The sequence below is a fragment of the Phoenix dactylifera genome, chromosome 3 (genome assembly GCF_009389715.1).
Source record: "Phoenix dactylifera cultivar Barhee BC4 chromosome 3, palm_55x_up_171113_PBpolish2nd_filt_p, whole genome shotgun sequence".
Taxonomy (NCBI): domain Eukaryota; kingdom Viridiplantae; phylum Streptophyta; class Magnoliopsida; order Arecales; family Arecaceae; genus Phoenix; species Phoenix dactylifera.
In genome coordinates, this window is record NC_052394.1 from 5280506 (window position 1) to 5303709 (window position 23204).

Below are 23204 nucleotides of genomic sequence, written 5' to 3' on the forward strand. Positions count from 1 at the left end.
GCGCCGTGGGTCACGCGGGCGGGGGGGCCCGCGGCTTTTTGTGCGTTTTGAGGGCGAGTGGCGCGGAAGGAGCGGCGGTGTAGCGCGGTGCAGGCGCGGGAGATTCAAACTTCGAAACAAATTATTGGAATTGCCAGGGCTTTCGTCAGGCGGGGCCGGCTTGGCACGAGATGAGACGCCGCCAGCGGAATATATATATATATCCTGGATAACTGGGAACAGTGGAAGGAATGGGGATAGGAACTGGGGAGGGATAGTTGGAACTTGGAAGGTGAACTGTCGATTGGGGGGATGGACCGGTATGGAATGGACCCATCCACGCATTGATTGAAGCCTCGAAGGTTCACTGGCGACCTGCCAGATTACCAAATGAAGAATGATATTGAAAGAAATGCTCCCTTCTTATCTTGAAATGAAAAAAAAAAAAAAAAAAAATGGGGCATGTTTGTCAACTTCGGAGATCCCTCGGGATTAAAAAGAAAAACCTCCGGGGATTGTTTTATCCCATGTGAATTGGGGGCTTCCTTTCTCTAGCCGGGTCCTGGCAAATTTGAACAAGTTTCCAAGTACTTCCCTAGAGTTTAAATTATCATACCAGCTTTGTAATCGTTGAGATGAGTAGTAATTGCACTATCTTGAGTTGAGATTTTTAATTGCATGTACTCTAATCATCCTGCAAAAAGACTTTATTAATGAATGATCAATGAGTCTTGGATGCATCTATAATAGTCTATATCAAATCCCGGATATGCATTTCTAAGCATTTAAACCTGAATAAATAAAGCGCATGTGAATCTCTCTTTCTCTTACCATCAAAAAAAAGGCTACATGTCGTAGGATAGACTTAATTGAGAATTTTTCTTTTCTATTTTGACCAGAAGAAATCATGCTTGTACCTTTTTCATCTCAAGTTTGAAGCATCACCTATCAAGCCATCTCATGGAATGCAAGAGGTAGAGGATGCAATCTGGACAAGTTCAATAAAGACTCGTGACCATCGATGCAAAAGAAACTGGGTTGGAAGCTACATTGATAATATTTCATGTCATCACTGAAAATTTATTAGACTTTACTTCTTTTTTCAAAACAAATTCGGGACTCGGCGAAAGATCATTTTTCATAAATGAATCTCATCAAAGAATTTTCTACTCCTCCATCTCTTTATGGTCTCCGATAATTATGAACTTAGAGAGCAAATTGGTAGGACGTAGCCTAATACCAATCCTTTTTTATGGGAGAGATTTTGGTATTAGCCGATCGTAGCCTTCCCCCAAGTGTTTTAATTTGTGATTCTCGCGCCACTTTTTTGGTGGCGCCTCCATCTTATTCTCAAAAAAAAGAAAAAAAAAGTCAGAAGAATTTCACATATTACTTTCTTTTTCAAAAAAGAATTTTGCTAAAGAAAGAAGTTTACAAATGAATTCTGCAAATTTTTGTGTTGCTGCTTGAGATTCAAGAGAGAAAATATATTGAAATGCTTACGATTCATGCATGAGGATAAATGCAGCAGTTTCCAAATATGCGAAGATAAGACCTAGCTGCTGTGCTTCAAGGGAGGATGCAGCTCATTGTTTGTACTGGCTAATGACCTACAATTGTGCACCCTGAAAGTCGATTTTAGTTGCCGAGGAGCAATAATATTTTCAAAGGTTTGGCCATCTAGACAATGCGAAGAAGCATGCAAAAGTAGTAGAGAAACACATCAAGAGGGCAACGCAATAGCTGCACTTTGCAACCCACAAGATGCAGCAGGGGCTTTCTTTTTCCCTCTGCAAGCATCAAAGGCCAACTCTAACAGGAAGAAATGATAGGCATCCATAGCAACAAATCAGGAATCAAACCCTATGCATCTCTTAGTTTAATAGGTTCATTTTATCGAACATCGGATGGTTGGTTGCATCGTTATATAACACAAAGATGGCATATTGAAATAATGGTGGGGCACAACATGGGTTGCTCGTCCATGGGGGGCACTTGGGCTGACAGAACCAAACCCACCTTCCCCTACCATGCACAGTAAACCTAGATATGATAGACCTTATAAACTTGGATACAGAAGATGGTACCTCGAAATTTCTGATTCTTAATAGCATCTTCTGGTCGGTCAGCATAGTTATCCTTCTTTTGTCCCAAAGTAGAGCCAAGGCCTTCATAAACTTTACTAATCAAGTCATCTTGTACAAGCAAGCTTTTAATATGCTTTTATGTTCATTCAACATGAAATTTTCCATCTTTAATAGTGTTGAGGCGAAAGGATCCTAATATTAGAGCACCATCCACATTTATAACTAGAATGGCTGGTGTTGTGACAAGTATGATAACAATTGGAATATAACAATAGAAATGATAAGGTCTATTGAGGGGCAGATAGGGCAGGAACCACTTTAGTCCCTTACTGCTTGAGTAGCGGAAAAAGGTCGTGCTTATAAGGATCTCATTCCATTTCCTTTGCGAGGGCCCTTTTGATAGTGGCGAAGGTCGCACCGAAGGGACAAAACCGTGTGGGGGTGAAGTACCTACGTGACCCTTTTCTAGAGCGGACAATATCTCGTAACGGGGGCCGTCCATTTCTGTGCTCTAACAGTTAGTGTTTTCATTGAGAGCCACGCCAAAATTTCTCCGCACGACCCTTCCCACTAGAGGGTACTATTAGGGGGTGGATGGGGCAGGAACCACTTTAGTTCCGTACTACTTGAGTAGCAAAAAAAAGTCGTGTTTATAAGAGTCTCATCCCAATCAAAGCTCTGGTTTCAATAGAATGTGACAAGCATAAGGGCATCTAGTTGCAAAATTGGGATCTAATATGCGTAAAAGTGTAAGGTTCATCTAAATTGAAGACTGGTTTCAATAAAATGTGATAGGTGGTTATCTAGTTGCCAAGTTGGGATTTTCATGTTGGCTAGGATGGGTTAGATTGTACGCTAGCTATAAGTTGAAAAGAGATTACATGATGCGGTCATTTTGTAACTTAACACGGCCAATTAGCTCAGTTGGTTCGAGACCTGCATGGACTATTTACACATTAATAAAACCTAAATGCTCTTTTAATCTTGATCACACCTAAGCATTCAACCTGGCCTATTAGCTCAGTTGGTTAGAGCGTCGTGCTAATAACGCGAAGGTCGCAGGTTCGAGACCTGCATGGGCCATTCATTCTAAATACTTTTTATTTATTTGTTATAAAATATAGCAAAAAAATATTTTTTTATATAGAATATAATTATTTGTTGGCTATAAAATATATTCTCCTTTTATGTAGAATATGTTTGTTTTTATATCTTTCCGTGTGATTACCTGTTTTATTTTCAAAATGTTATATTAATTGATAATTAATATTAAAAGACATAAGGTTTTCAACATGTTTCAAAACACAAGATTCTGATCCTGTCCTCATGTAAAAATACAAAAGCTTGATACTGTCCTTATCTAGATTTACTAAGAAGCACCATATCCCGTCTATTATTTCATGAGTCCCGTCTATTATTTAAATATTGGAAAATCACCTTCCCGAAAGAACTATGCTCTCCATACAATTTATGTGCAGATGCACGTTTAGAATGAAGAATTATAATTATATTTTAAATTAATAAGCAAAAAATTTTAAAAACCAACCAAAATTATATTATTATATTATTTATTATTTAAAATGCTTCCGACATGGTTTGAGATTTAGACGTCGCAGGTACCAACCACCAATTAGGCTAAGGCTGGTTGGCGTCTCTTAGGTCATTAATTATATCAAGACCCAGATTTCATATTTCGATATGGTGTCCATAAACAAAATCACTAGAAAATCAATCTAAGGTTACTACGTAAATGGGAAATAAGATTTATGACATGTCTCACTATGGTTTATTAATTATATTAAGACCGAAATATTTTTTTATACTAATCATGGAATCCTTCTATAATCAAAATGGGATGATGACATGGCCTTTAGTTCACTAGTTGCAAGGAAGTCCAAATTTCATGATTCTACACAGCGAGGACAGAATCACTTCGAAATCACTATAAAACATGAGAAATGGAATTCGATGACAAGGTCCTATATCATTCATTAATTATATATGACCGAAATTTTCATATTTATTTAGTAATAAGTCTGTAACTCACTAATGATATCGAATTAAAATTAAAATTTTATTTAGTGACCATACAATCATGTTAGGTCCCTATATGAAAAATGAGATGACATGTTCTCCATAGTTCCCTAATAATAATAACATCTAAATTTCATATTTCAATATAGTGACCGCTTACCATTCTGTGTCCTAATACAAAACATGATAAATAAGATTCAGTGGCAGGTCCCTTTGTCACTCCTCCATCATACTAAGAAAAATATTTCGTGTTTCTGCCAAGTCACCATCACATTTGACGTGGACATGCAATACAAAAGAAAAAGGCAAGCACCTTTGCTTCAGTATCAAACATTTTGTACAATAAGTACAGATGTCTACTGATACAAGACAATATTAGTTAACAATCTTGTAACAATAATAAATGGACACATGGAAAATCATATTTGTTAATTATTATCAAAGCATGTAAAAAATAACTCAAGTATACATCAGATAAAAGATGATAAGAAAAAAAATCTAATAATGTAAAAATAGTAAACCTTGTTAATAGTCCATTGGAAGGTCCCAATCATCCTCTACATCTCTCATTTTCCGAGGGAACTTCTGGCGGGTAAAAGTTTTGTTACTGCTTTGACTGTGAACTGACCATGCTCTTCTTCTTCCAAAATCAGGATCCTCACCTATCTCATCTCTGGATATATCCACCCTTCGAGTATCCCAAATGCCCTACAATAAACAAAATTTCACTTCAAACTTTGAATAATGGTTTTATAAGTGAAAATTTTATTGCAGCTCCTCTCAATGGATAAAGCAATGCAACCGAATAATGAGAAACATCAACTACCAACAAGCACATATACTGCCCCTTCAACAGCTCATAAGAAGCCAACTACATGAGCAATTAAGACCTTAGGAATGGAACCCCTAGGATGAAACAGCAGTGAAACTGCATTAATGCTTATAACACGTTTTGTTGCAAGAAGTAAAAAGTATATGGAGACTGCAATAACTGATGATAAACGGTTGCTATTCAGAAAAGCAGTGCATGGATCAGAAATAGGCACCTAGATCGACTCAAGCAGATAAACACCCCAGAACAGAAACAGATAAATATGTTTATGCTGCACCCTATAGTGACACAATAAAAGTTCCATAAACAATAATTTAAAGCATTGGAAAGGATGCATAATATCATCTGATCAAGTATTCTTTTTTCTCTTCCATTTTCATTCCAATTGTCATCCGTAAGGTCAAGAAAGTCTAAAATCAAAGAAACAGAGCTTTTCTACTTCTCTGACTCTTCCATAAGCGAAACATTAGGGTCATCACAAGAGAATGATTATTTATTTATTTGTTTGACATTAAACTCACATACGAGTAACTCATTCATCAGCAATAAGAATATGACAAGCAAGAATGTTACAAAATCCTATATAAGATTCAACTCATCCAAATAAGCACTTTTAAAGGATTGCTAAATGGTGACAACGCTGCCATCTATGAGAAAATAATTGATGGAAAGACGATCATTTTAAAGCAAAAATTGCCATCACATTAACAAAATCCATACAGATCTATTAATGCTGAGTGCAAAAGAATCAACCAAGCAAGAGCCAACCATGAAGCATCTAGAGTCAATATTTAGTTGTTTATGCAAGATGGTTTTCCCAGGTTTCCATGTGAAGACGAGAAACATGTGACAGCTTATGATCATGGCCAACAAAATCTGCTATCAAAAAATAAAAAAATAAAGAAAAATCACAGATGCCCCCATTTTGATGAATTCCTGCATTAAAGAAGCAATTGAAATGGGATTAAAATCCAAAACCAAGGGAATCAGACAAGACTAGGATCAGATATTCATTGCACAGTCCAAGTGGACCTCAAGTTATAATTTCTAGTCTTATCTTTTACGTTGATTTTAGTAAAAAGAGCACTGTAATTGATGAATAAGGTTATACCTCATATTCTTTTCAGGTATATGTCCATAAACCAAGGTAAGAAATCAAGGATATGGTATGTTCAGGTAGACAAGGTTGGTTACCTTTCCAAAGGTGTAATTTTATTTATAGAAATTCTTTTGATGGTGTTACCATCTAGCTTGGAGTTGATTTTAGTGCTCAACATTCTCTCCTTTTTTTAAAAATAATTATCATATTTTTATTGTTCAGGACAACAATGGCTTCAAGTCTGAAAAAGCAGGAAAATTCTGCTCTTTTATTTTATGTAATTAGTTTTGGGATTAGACTGTTTTAGCTGTTTAAAATTAGTTTTCCATATTTAAATATAAATAATACTCCTATTTAAATAACACAAAACCCTAATACAAATATATCTAGCACAATCTTGAATTATATTTGGGTCATTCTACTGTAGGCATGTTAAAAAGCCCGCATCAACAATCAATTGGTCATAATTTCAGGACATGACAAAATTAATCTTAAGGTTTTTTTTTTCTGGAAGCATGTTTACTAAAGAAAAGCATATAACTTCTATATTTGAAGCTAAATTGGATCCTTGCAGCATTTTTTCATCACAGGAGTTTGACTGGTTTTCATTTTGTAGTAGAGCACATTGCCCAGAGTTATACTGATGGAATTAATTTTTCAAACTACTTATTTTACTTGGATTATCAGTTCTCTTGGGCGGTTTTTGATCCCTTTTCTAAATAATTTTTGGTAAAGCACAAAGCTGATGGATATCTAGACTGATTAGAAGTGCACGTGTAAGCATGCTTAGAAGATTTAAATTTAAGTAGGTTCCAAGGTTCAGACTTCAGATAACAATGACTGGAAGCTTTTATGGTACATAAACAGATTCATATAAAATGAGAAAATCATGCCAAGTTATAGACACTTTTACACATGTTTTATGTATAGAGTGAATTTCGTCTACTTTGGTTTGGAGGTGTATAAGACAAACCAACCTGCTTCCTAACTCCCTCATTCCCTGTACCATTTCTCCTGGCAAATAGCAATCATGTTCCCTAGAGAATTACATCATTTTGGTACCTAGCATAGAGCTTCTATAAGTTATCATGCGGAAAGCATAGAGCTTTTATCAAGTTATCATGCTGAATTAGGTATGATGCAGCTGTACGCACTTCAATAATGATTATCATTGTTTCGCAGTCAAAGGCTTGTCTGGTATTATTTATGCTGATAAAACATTCAGTCAACAGGCTTGGGAGCAGAAATGAAGAAATATATACCTTTGTTAATCTTTGTACTCGAGAAGTAGCATGTTCATGCACTACAACAGTGTCTGACACTATTTCAAGCACATCCTCTACAAACAAACAGTAAGTACTCACCTGCGTGAAAGAGAAAATACAGTTACATTTACATTCAAACATGCAGTTTTACGTATAAATGTAATAGAAGAAAGGTTTTATTAAGCTACCAAACTAGATGGGATGATAGAAAAGCCAAACGGGTCCAACTCAAGTGACTCCATAGATCCTGAATTTATATTAAAAGTGTAGCCACGGACCTTAAAAATAAAGAAGAATGTTAAAACAATAGTAATGCAGAAGAAAATTTGCAACTCTTATACACAAGAAACTAAATGAATGTAACAATGGTTCATCACCACATGAATATTAAAGACTGAAACGCACCTTGCCGACACTGCGCCCACCTGACGTAACAACATTATATCCTACCTAACAAACAACACATGGTAAGCATTTCTTTTGATAGCTAAAACGCAAAACACCATCTCAACCAACACTGTTTTCAAGTAAAGGAACAACAATGTCATGTTAAATAATGTAATGGCTAAACACCTAATAAAGAAAGAAAAAAGTTGCAGGCTTTATAGCAAAAAAAATTGAATCTGGGGATGAAAAACAATAAATAAAAATTCTATGAGCATTTCTATGCAAAATATAAAGAAAATCTAATTCTCCTAATACTTTTAGATGTTTCTTTACTTCTGATTTCTTGTACTAATATTATATAAGCAGAAAGGGTAGCAAACATTTTACCTAGCAAGCTGCAGCTATCAGAAATTTTATACTAAATTATAAGTTTGGGCCATGGTATAAATTATAGAACGGTTTTCATCTTTTTACATAAAACTCAATATGATATAACAAGGAGTTCTCTTATAAGGAAGTGTCCTAGATGGCCAATATGCTAAAGGCTTTTAGAGAAAAGTTTGCTATTAAAGTACCAAAATAGAAATCCTACAAAGCTGTGCAACAAACTGAAGAACATGATTTGAATATTCATCAGAACAAATTGACTTTTCCACAGGCTCAAAACCAATATCTTTTGATAAGGACAAGAAAAATTAATTTCCTTGAAGAAATACCACAGCAGAAATGTAATTGAATATACCAAAGGACCAAACTTCCACACTTGGAAATTATGTATCGAACAAGTAATTAAATGCCTAATTCCAATATATATGCATTTTGATACAAATAGACATGAAAGATGATTTGCATATAAATGACAAATTTGAAGACAACTATACAATGATGATATGTAACAGTTTGCAACATGGCTTTAATATACGATCCAATAACCGTTCAAGGAAATAACCCAAATGATAGGAACTAACTCAGGTCTCAACATATGTACAAAATATATATAAAGAATAGAGGAGAGAAAAAACGAATATATTGTATCTTATCTATTTTTATTTAGGAAGATGAGAAAATACTGCTTTAAAATAAAAAAAGGAAAAAATTAAGGCTTAGCAACTCTTTCAATCATTCTATGAAAAATAAAATCTCTCTCACCCTGTTCTATGGAACCAAAAAAAAAAAGAAATAAAGAAAGAAATAACAAGAGTTTCCTCACCCCTCATGACTATCTCCACATTCTTTTCCTATCAAAGTAGTCATGTGCATTCCCCGTACAAAACATTTCCTTGCTTGATGGATCATGGTCATCCATCAAGTGCTCCCTCTTGAATTTGGCATTTGCTGGAATCATAACTATCCACCAACCATGGATATCTTGTTGAGTGCAGGCACCTGCATGTGAAGGCTAATAACAAAGCCAAAACCTGCAGAGGCCTGATGTTACCCATCTTGACCTGGGAACTGAATGAGCTGAGTTTGAACTAAATAAATAGCTCGACTCAGGTTATAATTGTAAGAATTCAGTTGAGATGGATGTCATCAAATCAGCTTGGATCAAGTCATTTGAAAAACCTAAAAAACAAAGGCGGTTCAAACTTTCAAATTACTATCTTCTTGGTTATCCCATTGCATGACGCATAAAGTTAAGTAAATTCACCCACTTTAATTTTTCTTGTTTCATGTTTTTATGTGGATGTCTTCTGTTCTTTTGTTGAATTTTTTAGGCTGGGATTGGACCAAACTGACACGGAACTCAAATATTAAAACCTTTATTTAACAATCCATGACATCATCATTAAAATTTCACTATTTGTCCAATCATTATTTAATACAGTTAGGAAAAGAACCTTCCAATCATGTTCAGCCCATACAGAATTATGAAATTTGATTTCAAGGGATATCAAAGAAAAGAAACTATTCTCTGACAAAAGGTTACGCCAACATGCATGGCTTTAGGTCTTTCCATTGTTTTACTAAAAAAATCAATGCCATGATTAAGCCTTCAGAATATCGATCCATCAAGCCTCAACCATTCTGCTAATACTACTTTATTTGACAAAAAGCATCCACTTCCTTTCTATGTGCTAAATCTCTATCAAGTAGACCATTTTATAAGTGCATCAAACTTCATCCCTTTATCAGTACAAGGAACAACCAGAAGCAGGAATGAAATAACTAAATTGGATATGAGAAGCAGAATGAATCCCTGGGATGGAGCACCAAAGCAGGTTTGACTGTCCAACTACACAAACTATCATATCCGAAGAAAATCTTAAATATACCATTAACATGTAACGGAATAACAATATCAACAATTGGGCAAAGAATATCCTGGTCACCTAAATGCAGCAGAAAGAATTACGGAAGTGACAGGTGATAGTCACAAGGAAAAGTCACAAAATGCATAAGATAATTTTGTTACAAAATACAATGAAATCAGAAAGAGTCTCAAAGGATAATTTAGCACTGCAGAATTCCTTGGACAATGTTGGTTCAGTATCTAATAGTGCTACTTGCCAGTGAAAAAAAATCTGAGGCTCATAAATATTGAGTTCTATTTAGGAAAACAAACTGACATACCAATGTCTCCAGGCCTATCATTTTAAGTTCATTTTCCATCACGCTCTCATCCTTGACAAGCACAACATCCCCTATCTGCAAATAATGTAACATGACCATATCAGATATATGATAAACAAAAATATCTGTCTGTACAACTGACAAGATGTACTGCTGCTATTGAATCAAGATGCTCTAGAAAGAGCCCAGATTTCGCATATCCTGTTGCTTAAGGAGATGAACTACCAATGTCATATAAACCAAATAATCATGTAAAACTATACAATCTATAAAAAACTGCTTTAAAAAAATTGTCATAATTATATGACTTTCTGGATGCAAAAATTATGAAATCTATGTTTCATGATCCTTCTGATGTGTTGACTGATCTAACTCAATTAACTTGTACTGACAGCTTTGTAATTACCCATCGCAATACCATTGAGGTTCCCTTAGAGAAGATCTTATTGATTTTTTTGGAGTATATTGTTATTTTAAAGTCACCCAGTGGAACTATTCTCATGTTTGTTTTTATGAAACTATTGTTGTACCAATAACACCTTTTCTTAAATAAATCTAGACTCTAAACATGTCCCTAAGGCAGCATGGAACAAACCAACTACCAATCATGGACTGACCTGGAAGGTCCTTGTGGATTGAAACTCTGTGCAGAAATATTACATTTTTTATGAATGGATCAAGGAAGACCTTTAGATTCTTTATGAACACAATGGTAAAAAAGCAGTTATGCTCCATGCAACATCACACAAAGCAGTAGCATGTGTTCAATTAAAAATTTACCTGACATATATCCTCAAGAAAAAACTTTTCAATTTCTCCAGATAGCAAATTTGGCCTCACTTCAACCAAAACTACGACCCACTGAATTAAATTTTCAAGAATAGAAAAAAAAATAAGTGAGTGAACCTCAAAAAGCAGCCTCAGTGGCTTCCTTTATAAATCTGTATTGCAAGCAGAAGGAAAATATGATGACTAAGAAGATAACAGAACAACATAGATGAAAAAATCTGCTGACATATGACCATCATTCATGACAAGTTTCGGAAAAGAAAATTAAAAGTTAAAGCATGTGTACAAGTTGGAATACTTCCATCACCATTTTTTAATTGAATTTGAATATTAACACACCTGTTGCCAGCCAGTGAATGCATCTCATTTGTTGACAAAAAAAATGAAAAGATCTAAATTGTTTCTTCACGAAAATTGTTTGAATAATAACACCTCACTTACTGATCTCGTGTCCACCCAGAGCTGCGAGACAAATCCCAAACTACGAGCAGATTGAATGCTAATCACCTGCTTCGCTAATAAATTCGATCTTCTCATCAGCTTCCTTCCACCTTTCACGCCCAGCTGCCCAACAAGACCTTCCACTTCCTCGTGATTCAATGTGTCAATCCCCGGACCTTCAGAACGAATCAACTCATCCTCCTTTAGATCTTCCATGCCCTTCTCTTTTTCCTCTTTCTCTAACTCCCTCTTCAACTCAAGAAAATCGAAACTTGATGGGACCGAATCACCAATATTCGAACTTTCTTGCTTATCCCCTGATTCAGTTGCCGGATTCAAGCCATCTTTACTGCTCGACCGTCCGTCAACGAATTCGTCAAATGATTCGTACTTCTTGGGCTTGTTATCACCTGAATTACCGCTAATACCTTCAGAATTCGATCTAATTCGCGCGGCACCGCAGTTTTTAGAGGTTCCAAGAAATCCACCAGAAGCCTTTCTTGAAAGCCCAGTACTACTGCTTCTTGGCTTGAAACCATCTCTCAAGATATATTGAGACAAGATTCTACCTTGTCGATTGGTTTCTCGATCCGAGTCGCGTGAATTCCACCGGTGTGCAAGGATTCGATCATTGATCCGTCCTGAGAGCTCGTTTCCACGGATTCTTGGAGCTAGGGTTCCGAATTCGTGCGACAAAGGAGCTAGAGAATAGCAATCGCACATCGCTAAATCCTAGCGTCCGAGATCGGAGGAAGGTTGAGCCCCGTGGAGTGACGAAGCCCTTGAACCCCGCAATGGTTTTGGGCGCAGGACAGGCGAGACGGAAAGACAAAAAACCTAAGATAGCCTCCACCGGAGTCCGTACACCGTTCAGCGGACTTTAATCGGCATATATTTGCCGAAATTTGTTCAGACTTCTTATACGCCCATGCAAATCCTTGTCACGTAATTATTGACCGACTTTCTATTGGCCTCTCGTGTGAATTAACTGTGACATTTATATAAAAATCTTATCTTTATATATTGTGTTATTTTTAAAAATTCTTATGATATATTTGAATTGATATTGACAAACTAATTGCTGGCAGCAACTCGAGGTTGACATAACTATTTTTTATATGAAATCCTTGAAAGAATATGTTGCATATAAGCCCCTTATGTAGACCATTAATTCTACTAATGTAATCTAATTAAACTTTTTTTGCTAGATATGGACTCCATTACTGCAAGCTCCTCTTCTATCCACCCTCGTTTTATAACCTACTATCATGTAGAGAACTGGATCCATATGAATTATGTTGACCATATTGCAGCTCTAGCCATGATTGTATGGATCATTCCTCCATTAATGAACAGTAATACGAGTGGATGATATTGTTGCATTATTGACAACAGCTTGCAAGACAAGAGGTAGCTATTGTTATTTATGCAACATAGGGACCACTGTTTTGCTTTCTTTCTTTTTTTTTTTGATAAAAGACCACCTCTTTAGTTATAAATATTTGAAAAATTAATAAATTGACCATTGCCCACTATTGACAGAGCAATACTCTATTGCATTGCAAAATGGACAAGTTGAGATAATTGAAAATAAGATGACAAATTTAGGTTATTAGCAATTGGAATAGTGAAGCACATGAACGGTGTGAAAAAAAAAAAAAGTAATCAAGAAGATGATATTTTACGAGCATCCTTTTTAATGAACATGCTAGTATGATGCATGGTATGGTTTAGGGTTCAACTTGAGCTTGAGCCCAATCCACGTTTTGAAATTGTTCAAGCTTGCCTCGGCTAAGCTTTGACTTTAGCTTTTCCGTTAGTTCTTTTTGGATAGACCTATTGTTGAGGCTCAAATTGCCTATAAATCCAACTCTAAAAAATGATTGAGCTTGGCTTGTTTTTCAGCAAAGCTGATTTTGAATGAGCAAATATCAAACCAAACCCTATTAGCTTACGAGCAGCTTTATTCATTAATAGCCCTAGTCTTAGACACTAAGAATGTTAATTAATTAATTGAAGAATCTCTTTTCTACGAATGTTAATTAATTAATTGAAGTATCTCTTTTCTAATGGACATATGATAATAATGACGACGATAATAGAAACCTAGGAATAATTCTGCACATTACTTGACATGGTTCCGATCACCATGCTGGTAGAGTAATTCATATTCAGCCATGTTTTTAATTTTAAATTAACTTATCTAGTCAACTTGGGCTAGAATAGAATCTCCAAAAATATACATTTCCATCCAATGTTTCATAATGGACTTAATAATAAATGAAGAACATTAACTAGCTACTCCCGATGCTTTGCACCCATGACAAGAGCCGCTTATGGTCTTCTAATATTCATCATTACTTCGACTTCTATAACTTTTAAGAGTATCCTTTCAATTTGACATTGAAGTAATTTCTCTTATGCACGTATTGTAGCACAGTCTTTTGCAACCATCCTCACAAAATTTTGTTACAAGAGATGGATATGATTGAAAGATGAATGGGGCGTACTTCTTATTTCGTTTACCAAAGTTGCTAACATTTTAAAAATCACTTGAAAATGGAATAAGAAAATGGACGAGTCTAATAAAACTATTCATCCGAGCAAGTATACTCGTAGCAATTTGAATGCATCCATGCTAACATAATGATTGATAATGACATCTTTGATCTTTTGAGGGGGGCCATAGTTTAAATGGTTGCACTGCACCATCCTCTGCCATTATTTTTAAACAACCACTATCTTGCATAAATCCAACTCAATTATATAAATTATCTTATCTATGACAAAAATATTATGCTGTAAGATACTTTAAAGAAAAAAGAAATACTCTTCAAGACGCTTAATACCATACCCATTCACTAGCACGCGGCCCAACCCAACATGGCCCCCACAAGTTCCATCGGGGGTGTAGGCTTGAGTGATTTCAAATTGGGGTACACCAAGTATCTCAGCATTATCTAGTCTAGCATTCCCCATCGGACGGCTCACGATGTTCGCGTTGCATTCCGCGAGCTGATTCGAACGCATATTTCACGAAATGCCCGATCGGAGAGTAAGGATTCTCCGGCAACATCGCGCCACGTGTCCTTCATTGGTGCTAATCGATTCGCTGAAGGACGCCACGACGAATAAGAGCGCCGGAGTGGATCGGGGGAGGAGGTCGTCGAGCAATCGCTCGGTTCCTCGATCCGATTGTCGCTCCCTTCCAAGGTTAGAAATTTTGCCCTCTTTTCCACTCTTCGTTTCGTCGCTATTTATTGTGGGTTTTTGGGGCATCGGATCGGGATCTTTGGCTTTTAAACGGCCTTCAGTTCAATTACATACGTGAGATTTATATTCTGATCGGTCTAATAGTGTTTGTTTTGCTTTCTTGTAGGTAAATTTTGAATCTTTTGTTCTTTTAATTCCCCAAATTGTTGTGATCTGATCTAATTTGATTAATACTTCATAGCATCGTTTACTCTTGAGGGTTTCTTTGTTTTTTCCCGGATTGCACAGTTGAAACACAAATTCTGGTTCATAATGGTGCCTTCGGTTCTGTAACCTCATTCTCGTGGAAAATTTGTATATTCTTTATGAAGAATGGAGCAAAGAAGGTGTTTTCTCTTTTATTTAATAAAATTTCTCTTCTTTCCAGTTTCCTCAAAAATTGTTCTTTGGAGATCCCTGCGATTCGGTTAGTTCTTTCCGTAGATTTTTTTAGGAGTGATCAGGACAGAAAAGGGAAGATTTTGAAGCAGTGTTGTTGAATTGATCGCACTTCAGGTTAAAGTTTAGAGAGGGGTGCATCTGTGGAGGTTTGGCATGCCCCTTTTTGCCCAACCGTTGGACGGAATGTTCATGGCCTTTGGTTACCTGGAAAGAGCAAAGGTGACTACTCTAGATGAAGGTTTGTCGTTAGTGTGAGCGATCATGTGTTAACCGTTAATAGAGGCGTGGTCATTTAGATATTGCGGTTGGAAAGAGGGCTTTTGGCTTTAGTGTGTTTCTTTCCCCACCTCTTCTTCTTGTTGCTATTCCTTCACCCCAGAGCTGGTGAGGTGTTTGTGGAGCAAATTGGGCATAAGGGCATGACTTATGCATAAGGGAACAATGGAAGTTCTAAAGGTTTTCCATCTACCTTGGATTTTTAGCATGGGTTGGGTGAAAAATTGAGGTATAGAAGGTAAACATTAGATCTTGAGTTACATATGAGATGCTTTAAGATCTGACTCTTATCTACGTGGTGCAGATTCTTCCTATGACTTTCTCTTGCCAAATTGGACACCCCTGCTCTCTTCATCTAAATTTTGTTTTTCCATCCATCAAGTTATTTGGGAGTAAAACTATAGATGGGCATTCCATAAACACTTCATACTTGCTATTTCAGTGAGGCGCCAATGCACATATCTTTGCAAATCAACAAACATGAAGTTATTTATTAGGTTTTAAAAACTTGTCAGATCTGATCATCCTTATGTTAAAGCATTATTTGTTCATGCAATCATTTATTTCTCTAAGTTGTCATAATTTAACTACTCACAAACTCTTTAATACCCGGATCTATATAGGCTGCTTGTTTTGTTAGCATTCGCAAGGAGACCATTATTGCCTTAGTTTTGTGGTTTTTCCCATAACCTATGATGCAATTTTTTGTTTGAACATCACTTTGTTTCATTCTCCCTCCTTGTTGTTATCATTCCATTTCATATTGATGGAACAAGAGTTATATACCTCTAGCATAGCATGTGCTAGATATTTTTGAATTTTATTATGGATTTTCTTTTTCTACCTATTATTTCATTCTTCTGTTGCTTTTGGCTCTTTGTTCTCTTCTTATTTCCATGTATCTGTTTGCATACACTTGCATGCTTTACTAAGCTCACTGTTTGGTTCAGCCCATGACTCACTTACCACTTTTGTACATGATCGTAGACATATTTTTCTTTAAAGTACCCCAACGAAGTGTGTACCATGACAAACGCAATGTGCTTAAAATGTGCCTCCTACTTCTGATTGTCAAAGGACTACAACCATCGATATGGCTCACATGAAACATCTGATTCTTAGAGGACTATGGCCATGAACATGGTTCACATACAACATGGATGCAGAAAAGGAACCTGCTATGTGTGCATGTTGTTGTATAATGACAACATGATCAGAAGTAGTAATTGTGATTTGTGTAGTGTCATCATGAGCCCTTGTCATACTTGATGTTGTAGTCTGGTAGGATTTTGGTAGTGTTTGCTGCATTTCTGTTTTCTCCTACTGTTGCATTTATGACATTAGAGTGCTTCTGCTAGTTGTTGATGTCGTTATGTCATATAACTTATAATCTTCTTGCTTTGCTCGGCAGCTCCAGTCAACTTGTTCTTGATGAATTCAAGAAGCACGGTGGCAGCTACTGTTTCCTGTACATCGGGAAACAAGGGCAACTTCTGGATTTTGGTTTGCTTACTCCCAGGATTCTTGGGAGCTTCTGTTGTTTACGTGACCTTCCAGTTGGTCAAGGCCATTGTCAGGATTCCTTCTTCATCGGTTGTTGTCTCGGAGATTTGTGGAGGGAGCCAGCCTTAGTAGGAACAGTCTGCAACTATTAATATTACATCTTCCATCTTCTTAGTGTTCTTAGAGATGGTTTCCTCCCAGATACCTGGTCTAACCAGGACACATGTTGACAAGTCCGTCAAGAGACAGATACTTCTTCCTCTGGCTCCCCCTGATGTTGTGCCTGCCGAGAACATGGAGTTCGATTTTTCTGATGTATTTGGTCTGGCCCCTGTCCAAGCCTCGATTGAAGTAAATAAACTGACCTCTGAGAATTCTCTTCCTGCATCAGATTCAAATGATGAAGTTTATGATGACCTGGTGGTCATTTGCAAGTGATCACATTCTCTGGTGGGGCCCACATCTCGTGTTAGTCAGTCCTTGCAGCTCAGCAAGCTCACATTACATGAGACTGAGAGCTCATTGGAACTCAGAGAGAGTGCTTCTGCAGAGACAGGACATCGAGAGCTATCCATCTGCAGTGCTGAAAAGCATGATACCAAATCTGAGAAGAGTGAGGATGTAGGGCTTCATGATTTCGAAGTTTTGAAGGTTGTTGGGCAAGGGGCATTTGGAAAGGTGTTTCAGGTGAAGAAAAAGGGCTGCTCAGAAATATTTGCAATGAAGGTCATGAGAAAGGATAAGATTATGGAAAAGAATCATGCTGAGTACATGAAAGCTGAGAGATATATACTGACAAAAATTGATCATCCTTTCATTGTCCAGCTCAGATACTCTTTCCAGGTATTATGTCTTTCCAATTATTTCTTTCCACATTTATATCTTTAAATAGGTTGCACTTGGAGATATGATCAAAAGTTTTATGCTTAGAGGTGATGTTTATGTGTGTTCTTTCATGTGTATTTGAAACCAAAAGTGTCATCTTGCTGATTTTCATTCCATAAACTGATATAGGCTCCATTTGGCAAAGCTTTTGGAAAGCCAGAAAGCACTTTCTAACATGATTCCTCATTTTTGCCTTAGAGAGTCATCATTAGAAGTTTTTATTTAGGGTTGAAGCGTATGTTGCATGCTTGATTCTACTGACTTATCCCAAGGTGTCACGCTTCGAACCCAACACTCGGGTCTAGCCATGTGACACGGCCGCATACTCCCTAGGGCGGGGCTCTAGAGAATCTGCTAGACCTGAAAATTTGTCACAACCTCAGTATCCATAAACAATAATGACCTTAGTTCATGACAAATAACAAACTTGTATAGAATTAAAACCATTCATCCAACTCGTAACAATGATGCTCTATCTATTCATTCCTTTTTCCTGCAATCTCAACCATAGTCAAGCAACCATAACTAAGTACTAAGCAACTTGCAACCTACAATTCTGAAAAGAAAAGGGAAAGGAGGGTCATGAGCTTTACATTGTAGTAAGAATCTCTGCACATTCACACCAATATAATAATATAGTTTGAAAATAGCAATAAGCAACACCAAAATAAAAATATAAATTATGAAACCTCTTTTTAAACATCCAATATAACTCAATCAAACCAACAAATGTCCGCATACACATGCATCAAATATCCAGCTTATCAAAAGAGATAAATTACGACATACCGGCAAATAAATTCTTTTATTCAACATTGGTTTCATGTGTCTTATCATCCGTTTCTCATTATCTGAATTTCAGATTCTATAACAATTTTCTTTCCAATTTTGGACTAACTAAGATTATGACCCAGTCCAAGATTGCTAAACAAAATTTCACGCATAAGTTTGTAAAAGCTATCCCATGATGAGGTTAGTCCAAACCATATTTTATCCGTCTAATTTGCATGTTATTCTTGTCAAATAACTTTTCATTTACACAAAATATTTCTCACAAATTCAAGATATCATTGTTTATATAATCATGTTTTCAATATTTGATACATATAATAATCGTACAAGTATGTTCGTACCAGAAATCATATAAAATGTATCATCTCATGCCAACTAAATCTATCGATGTAAATTTCACGATGAAAATCTCACAATGTAAATCTAGCAGTACAAATCAATGAACATGTATAAATATATTGGCGATCAAATACAAGCATTCTTATCTTTATCGCAATCCAATGCAGCTACAACGCTGCTAATCCGCACCTAAGATATCCAGTTAATTTAATATCAATATAAAACTAACTTATCCTTTATCAATTACTCACCATATTAATGAATTAATTATTCGGTAATTATCTAATTTTATAGAGTTTTAATATTTGAATTACCTATATTTTCTATCCTCCTTTAATTAAAAATTAAAATAAATAAAGGGTCAGGACCTTACCTCAATTTAGAACTGGAGTGTAGAATTTCGTTGAGCTTCTTGTCCGGATGACTGTAGCCTCCATATAAAACTAGGACCGACAATGGAAATACATACATATAGAATGAAGTACGAGGCCAGCTAGATAACAATGCCCAATTGTTTGAATTGGTCAACACAATGTTACTTAATTTTTTTGATCAAGCAACATATATCCAATCAAGAAAGGGATAATAGATCAAGGGTTATCAATTATGGGTTCAATGATAGCCGATAAAAGTCGGAGTGAAGGAAAGACAGGATCGACTAGGTAGCAGTGTCCGGCGATCCGGATCGGACCGCTCTAGCCAATGAAACTAGTCAACTCATGAAACAAAAATCAGATCATCGTACAAGTAACATAATAGAGATTAGTGATGATAGAGTCTAGCGGTGCCCGATTGCCCAAATCAGTCAAAATAATGTTTTCCAAATCATTAGATCAAGGAATAGGTATCAAATACGACAAGGATAACATGCCAGGTTGCTGATGGTGGGGGTCCAAAGAGGGTTGACGAATGACAGAGTGAAGGCTACTATGACGGATGGTCGCAACAATACTGGTCCAAGACTTTCTACTGTGGTTAGCCTGGGTCTACCAAGAGAGCATCTGAGACCCTCCTGCTCGTCCGTTGAACCATGCAGAGAGAGAGAGAAAGAGAGGAAGAGAACAAAAAAAGAGAGTGGAGAGAGAAAATGTGGAAAGAAGAAGAAGAGAGCCGTGAGGTTGTTTCTCCTTCCCTCCCTCTCCTTCCCAATATAGAGGAAGGCTCTCAACGCTCGTGGTCGGCGACCCCCAGCGGCCAACGACCCACGGCGGTGTGCCACACCCGGTGACGACCGGCAAAACAAAAGAAAAGAATGTGAAATAGGGGAGACCTTATTCACAATCATTTCGGCGACTCACCTGCCGGATTTCAAAGCAAAAACGGTGGCCCACAGCAATCCCTTCACCCAACGGCAACAGTGGCAGTCCCAAGCACGAGCTGCAGCTAGGGGCGGGGCAACCCAGGGAAAAGAGAAGGAAACAGGGATGGCCCTATTTCTTGCTTTTTCGGTTGCTCTCTGGCCCGAAACAAGCAGTGACCTCAGCCATCAAGCCAAAAAACCAATAAGAAGAAGAAGTCCGACCCCTTATCTCAGTCCGACAAGTTTTAGCGACCCTTCTCGGCGAGGATTCAAGGAAGAGATTCGGAGAAGAATCATCGAGATCGGCGGCGATTCTTGGACTTATGGGTGATGGCTTTCAATGGCGGAGGAGGAGGATCTTAAATAGATGAAATTTCTAGATTTTTGGATAAGCTTAGCTCGCCCTAGGACTCTCGGAGTCCACAGGAATCGGGGGAGGAAGAAGACTCCCAACCGGAGTCTTCCTCCCTGCGCCCCTCACGTGCAGCGCATGTGAAACTCAACGGGTCCTAGCCTCTCAAGCTGGCCCATTAGCCCAAGTGATGCTGGGCTATCACACAAGGAGTAGAGTACGAGTTAACACAGCAGATATTAGGTGCAGAATGAAAACTCTCAAGGTACCTGCTGATGTTAGCATAGAGTGAGACCTCTCAACATATCTTGCAAACAGTCTCTAGACGTGCTGGCTGAGTCAGTTAGGCATGGATTTTCTTGAGCGTGCATACACCTTATCATATTTTAGCTGTCATTTCTGATCAGCAGAAGCTTTTCTTCTTGCCAGCCAGGAGCCTAGCCTTTGTTGGACCTCTTGACCATTAAAACCATTCTATTTTAGCTGTCATTTCTGATCAGCAGAAGCTTTTCTTCTTGCCAGCCAGGAGCCTAACCTGTGTTGGACCTCTCGCCCATCAAAACCATTCGTATATTACCCATGGACTTAACATCTTTTACTATGCGGTGAAGTACATTAAGAAGTGCATTCTTTTTACCTTGTTTTAGTGGGAATTCCACTTGAAAAAGGCCAACTTAATTGAACATACCTTTCCTATAACATGCTATGGAGAGCACCTGGCCCTGGTGACGCCTTTATCAAATTCTGATACTGAAGGCCTTATGGCTCTGGCTTCACTCTTTATTCTGCCGATTTCCCCATATAGCTGCAGCAGCTAGCATATATCCATAGAAGTCATTGGTTTTTTATTTGGATTGTCAAGGTTTATGCTTTACTTTGATGAGATGTACTAACTGATAGTTATTGTATAATGTCATGCAGACAAAATACCAATTATATCTAGTGCTGGACTTTATAAATGGGGGACACTTATTTTTTCAGCTGTATCATCATGGTCTGTTCAGGTGAATGTTATTTTCTGATTTTTTTTTGCAGGTATTTCAAGAATGATCAAATATATGAAACTCATTTGTGGTTTTACTCCTTTTTTTGTCAGAGAGGATCTGGCACGCATGTACACAGCTGAAATAGTGTGTGCTGTTTCCCACCTTCATGCAAATGGTATAATGCACCGGGACCTCAAACCTGAGAACATACTACTGGATGCTGATGGACATGTGAGCATCAATATTTTGTGGTCTTCATTCTTTCTCCATCCCTCTTGTTACTGTTGTCTGACATCACCTTGATCAAATGTTTCTAATGCTTTGGTTAGGCCATGCTGACTGACTTTGGCCTCGCGAAGGAGTTTGATGAAAACACTAGATCAAATTCCATGTGCGGCACGGTAGAGTATATGGCACCAGAAATTGTCCTCGGAAAAGGCCACGATAAGGCTGCTGACTGGTGGAGTGTTGGCATCCTGTTGTTTGAAATGCTTACAGGAAAGGTTAGATTTATTCTCTATCCATGCCTCCAGCTAGCTACTAAACTGTCTTACCAGATCTTCATTCACGTCATTCATTCAAGCGATTACAAGGGACAGTTTCAGGATAATAGGATGCTAATAATATTGCCTACCAGGTCCTTTATTTGCATCACGTATTTAAGCAAACTACAAGTGGTAGTGTCTGATGTTGGTATGTATTTAAGCAACTACAAGTAGGATGCTAATAATTTGCCTGATGTTCTCATCTGGTCATGTTTTTTTTTCCATATTCGTGCAGCCACCTTTTGTTGGTGGCAACCGGGAGAAGGTTCAGCAGAAAATAGTGAAGGACAAGATAAAACTGCCGGCATACCTGTCCAGTGAAGCTCATTCCCTGTTGAAAGGCGTAATTCCGCATCATATGTTTCTTCCCTTCAGAACTTCAATGGCCACACTTGTATTCCATCCTTCATAGTCTCTGTTCTTTTTGCCTCAGTTGTTGCAGAAAGAAGCGGGCAAACGCCTTGGCAGCGGACCTCGTGGCGGCAACGAGATAAAGAACCACAAGTGGTTCAAATCGATCAATTGGACGAAACTGGAGGCTCGGGAAGTCCAACCAAGCTTCCGACCCAATGTCGCTGGCAAGAACTGTGTTGCCAACTTTGAGGAGCGTTGGACCAGCATGCTGTTATTGGATTCTCCGGTTGCCAGTCCAGTTGCCGGAGATTCTCATGATTTCGCATGATTCTCTTATGTGAGGCCTGCTCCTTTTCTTCAGAAGCCCAGTCCTCTGGGCTGAAAGACAGCCAAAATTGCTTGCGAGTAGAAGATGGCAGCTACAGGCTAGGCAGTTGAAATTTTGGACACTTTCACTTCAGTTATTCCTACTTACTCTGATTTAGTGAATAAACACGCACGATACTCTTCCACCTCGTTTTTTTTGTGGGTGTGTGTGTGTGTGTGTGTGTGTATTGTGTGTGTTTTGGAGGATATTACCGAAGTCTAATACTTAAAAACTACAAAGAAATAAAACACTCTCATCTTCCCATAATATCCCCGTCACCGACGTGTCGATGGGCCGCGTTTGAGCCTTCCACTCTCCTTCCCAGAACGACCCCAGTACGGCGGCAAAAGCACGCCACCCTCGA

At 37.6% G+C, this 23204-nt stretch overlaps 1 protein-coding gene, 1 non-coding gene and 1 pseudogene across 4 annotated transcripts; 2 read left to right on the forward strand and 1 right to left on the reverse strand.

Moving 5' to 3' along the window:
• The first annotated feature begins 3075 nt into the window (after nucleotides 1–3075).
• Nucleotides 3076–3149, forward strand: TRNAI-AAU. The gene has a single exon. It is a non-coding gene; the product is annotated as a tRNA-Ile (tRNA).
• A 1242-nt stretch (nucleotides 3150–4391) lies between these two features.
• LOC103702152 lies at nucleotides 4392–12372 on the reverse strand. Of its 3 annotated transcripts, none has more exons than XM_008784465.4 (7): nucleotides 11488–12370; nucleotides 11038–11118; nucleotides 10258–10332; nucleotides 7702–7746; nucleotides 7485–7574; nucleotides 7294–7395; nucleotides 4392–4808 (listed from the first exon to the last, which is right to left on the reverse strand). In XM_008784465.4, the coding sequence occupies exons 1-7, from the start codon at nucleotides 12208–12210 to the stop codon at nucleotides 4626–4628; spliced, it is 1299 nt and encodes a 432-aa protein (XP_008782687.2). In that variant the 5' UTR covers nucleotides 12211–12370; the 3' UTR covers nucleotides 4392–4625. The 3 variants fall into 3 exon arrangements, with proteins under 3 accessions (XP_008782687.2, XP_008782688.2, XP_038980291.1); XM_039124363.1 differs by lacking the exon at nucleotides 4392–4808 and adding an exon at nucleotides 4959–5006 and having other exon boundaries at nucleotides 11488–12371; XM_008784466.4 differs by lacking the exon at nucleotides 11038–11118 and having other exon boundaries at nucleotides 11488–12372.
• Nucleotides 12373–14543: 2171 nt separating this feature from the next.
• LOC113462408 lies at nucleotides 14544–22988 on the forward strand (annotated as a pseudogene).
• The last annotated feature ends 216 nt before the right edge of the window (nucleotides 22989–23204 follow it).